General features: G+C 61.5%; 1 protein-coding gene across 1 annotated transcript; it reads left to right on the forward strand.

Annotated features, from left to right (window-relative positions):
- The first annotated feature begins 1,534 nt into the window (after positions 1-1,534).
- On the forward strand, positions 1,535-2,765 carry LOC136515535 (uncharacterized). The gene is made up of 2 exons (XM_066509096.1): positions 1,535-1,891; positions 2,472-2,765. The coding sequence occupies exons 1-2, from the start codon at positions 1,535-1,537 to the stop codon at positions 2,763-2,765; spliced, it is 651 nt and encodes a 216-aa protein (XP_066365193.1).
- The last annotated feature ends 340 nt before the right edge of the window (positions 2,766-3,105 follow it).

A 3,105-nucleotide genomic window follows, 5' to 3' on the forward strand; every position in this document is an offset into this window, starting at 1 on the left:
CTTCAACCCCAACTCCATCGCGCAGGTGGCCATCTTCATCACCGTCTACGAGGGGTACCTAGGCATTGCCCCCCACTAGGAGCTGTGGCTCCACTTCTTTCAGGCGGGGCTCACCACCAAGCTGGCAGGCATGTGGAAGGCATTGAGGACCGGCGGCTGCACTCTCCAAGTGCGCCAAGACCGACAGCCCTTCTACATCCTGGCCCAGCTTGCGTCGTCCAACCGCCATAGGTACAATAGCTAGTTCTACCTCTGTAATGATGACGGCGGGCTTCCCCCCTATACTAGCCGGGTCATGGAGAGCCAGCCGGAGAGGTGGAGGTATGGTGTCCTGTTGGCTGATCAATCCAAGCTACAGCCACTCTTGAGGGCGCTGGAGAGGTTGCGCAGCCGCAGCCTTATGGCGGCCATGGTCATGGTGGCCTTCCACCGCCGGAGGGTGCTGCTGCTGATGGCTCGGCGGCAACGCCTGTTCGAGATGACACCGGGTAAGCCGATCGATGGCATCTAGTTGTCCGTTGTCGCCCTTTCCGATGAGGAGATTCTGCATCGGGTGAGAGAGACGATGGAGGGGCGGCAGAGGAGCAGTGATCTAACCCCGTTCATGATGCACCCATCGTAGGGGTACATCTCTCTGGTGAGTCACGCGTCGCTGTGGCCCCCGAGGCCTCCTTGCCCCTTACGTTTTCAATCTGATCCCTTATTTGCGTTTGCCATTCCTGCAGGGGATGAGAGATGTGTGAGCCTCCCCGCCGCCCGTTCCCAAGGACACAGAGCAGTGAGCGGAGAACAGGGCACATGCCGAGGCATATAAGGAGCAGAAGGATGTCGAGGAGGCAAGGCGCAAGAGGAAGAGCCCCGAGCATGACGAGCTAGAGAAACGTCGCTGGCAATAGAGGCACGATGGTCTCCCGGAGGAGCCAACTCCGTCATCGTCATCGATGGATTCTTCGAGCGATGACGACGAGAGCGAGGCGGGGCAGGGTCCCCTGGACCATTTCCCTGATGTTAGGGAGACGGCGCTTGGGGCGTCGGTGAGCGGCCTAGCATCTCCAGGAGGAGGAGGAGAGGGTGCCTCAAGGCTGGTGATCACCCGCCCTAGGGCCGAGGCCGACATGCCCGAGACATGGGCGTCGGGGAAGCACGCCGTCAGCCCGATGGGCTCGACGGTGGAGGTGGAGCAGGCGACGCTGGGGGCGACCCAACCACCTCCACAGAGGGCCAAGGGGGCATTGGAGTCCGGCGAGGGCCGGCCGGTACTGGCAGATACGGGGGCCGTGCCACCGCCGCCGCCACCGCCGTTGCTGAGGACGAGGGACGCGGTGCGGAGGCTATTGCTTCCCCATTCGAGGTAAGTGTTTTGTCAGTGGAGTTTGCAGCATCTCCCACTCGTTCTTTGGTCGTATGCTAGCCTCGTGAGTGTTTTGTCTTCAGCTAGAATCATCAGGTGGAGGCACTCGCCCTGGCGCCACTTAAGGCGCTCAAGGTGAGCACCAGCTCTATCGCCTGATGGGTGGCGGACGCGTAGGCTACCATGCAGCATGGCGCGGCATCGGCCAGGGCCGACGCGAAGGAGCCGGCCGCCCAAGGAGAGGCTACTGAGGCGGCCACAAAGCAGGTGGGGGAGGAGGCGCCTATGCCCTGTGAGGCCGGGGCCCTCGAGTTAGGTGAAGCCAAGGCGCCTTCAGTCGCTGAGGCCACCGAGGGCGAGGCCGAGGCCCCTAGGACCTCCGAGGCCGAGGTGGTAGAGGCCAGGCCTTCTAGGGCTTCTAAAGCCGAGGTGGCGGATGCTAGGGCTCCCAAGACCACCGAGGCCGAGGTGGCAGAGGCTGGCTTGGGCATGGCGAAGCCGGTGGCCCAGGATGCGAAGACGGAGGCGAGGCAAGCTTCGGTACCGCCCCCGGTCCAAGACCCACCACCATCGCAGGAGAGCGCTCGGGAGGTGGAGGTTCATTCAATCTCCTCCGACGATACTTCCCGAGGGAAGGAGGTGGCGGACACCGAGGCGGCCAGCACCGTGGAGCAGCCAGCTCTGACTTCTGGCGAGGGGAGCTCGGCCCTCATCCGGGTACGACCCGAGCCCTGCAGGTGGGATAGCCCGCGTGTCTTGTGGCAGAGCCAGGACGAAACTAAGGGGGAGCCTCTGTTTGCCCTCGAGGACGCGGACGAGGGGGCACTGGGGCTCCCTCGAGCAGTTCCACCAGCTGGCAGAGTGGTCACTACAGACAACGCTATCCGTCGTGGCTAACAACCTGCCCGATGTTGCCCAGGTACGCGCTTTCTTTTCTTATGCTGTGTCATCTTTTTCTCGAGTTTTCTCATAGTGCTTGACGTTTGTTCTGCCTATCTAGGAGCTCGAGGCCTAGTCCCTCGGGAAGTCGATGTTCCTCCGGTGGGAGAGGGATGTCTAGGACCAGCTCCGGCAGCAGAAGGACCTGCTCACCAATGCTAATGAGCTTCTATCAGCGCAGATTGCAGAGGTGGAGGACCTCCACCTTCACTGTGTTGACATGAAGGCCGAGGCGGCCATGGCTTGGGAGCAGGCCACCCCTTTGGCAGCGCGGATCAAGGAGCTGGAGGAGGAGCCGACCCGGGTGGCCGACGAGAGAGACACCTTCAGGTCCTGGGTAGAACAAGAGGCGGCCTCTGCTAAGGCCGTCGTCAAGCAGCTGGAGGAGGAGCAGGGAACGCACCTGCTGATGAAAGGTGCCCTGGTGGAGGCTATCAAGGTGGCTGAGGCCTCCCAGGTCGAGGCCTTAGCCTAGAAGGAAAAGGCCGAGGGTGAGTCCTATTGAGCTACGCCCCTTGTTTTATTTGTTTTTCTTGTGTTTGACCCCTAACTCCCCGATGTGACGCAGAGCTAGAGAGGGAGGCTTCTAGGGAAGCCGAGGCCTCTTGGGTCGAGGTCCAAAACTAGAGGGAGAAAGCCGAGGGTGAGTCTCATTGGCATGTGCCCCTATTCAGCTTGTTTTCTTTCGTGCTTAACCCCATCCCACTTGTCTTGGCATAGGGTTGGAGAAGGAGACCTCCCAGGCAGCCGAGGCCTCCGTCGCAGTGCAAGCGGTGCTTGAGGCTGAGATCTGGGAGCACAACATGCTGTGGAGC

Source organism: Miscanthus floridulus, chromosome 17, assembly GCF_019320115.1.
Source record: "Miscanthus floridulus cultivar M001 chromosome 17, ASM1932011v1, whole genome shotgun sequence".
Taxonomy (NCBI): domain Eukaryota; kingdom Viridiplantae; phylum Streptophyta; class Magnoliopsida; order Poales; family Poaceae; genus Miscanthus; species Miscanthus floridulus.

Excerpts from the sequence above, each read along its gene's own strand:
- LOC136515535 (XM_066509096.1), top strand. The coding sequence starts at position 1,535 with ATGCAGCATGGCGCGGCATCGGCCAGGGCCGACGCGAAGGAGCCGGCC. Across the intron at positions 1,892-2,471 it reads CGGAGGCGAGGCAAGCTTCG|ATTGCAGAGGTGGAGGACCT; the intron begins GTACCGCCCCCG and ends CTATCAGCGCAG.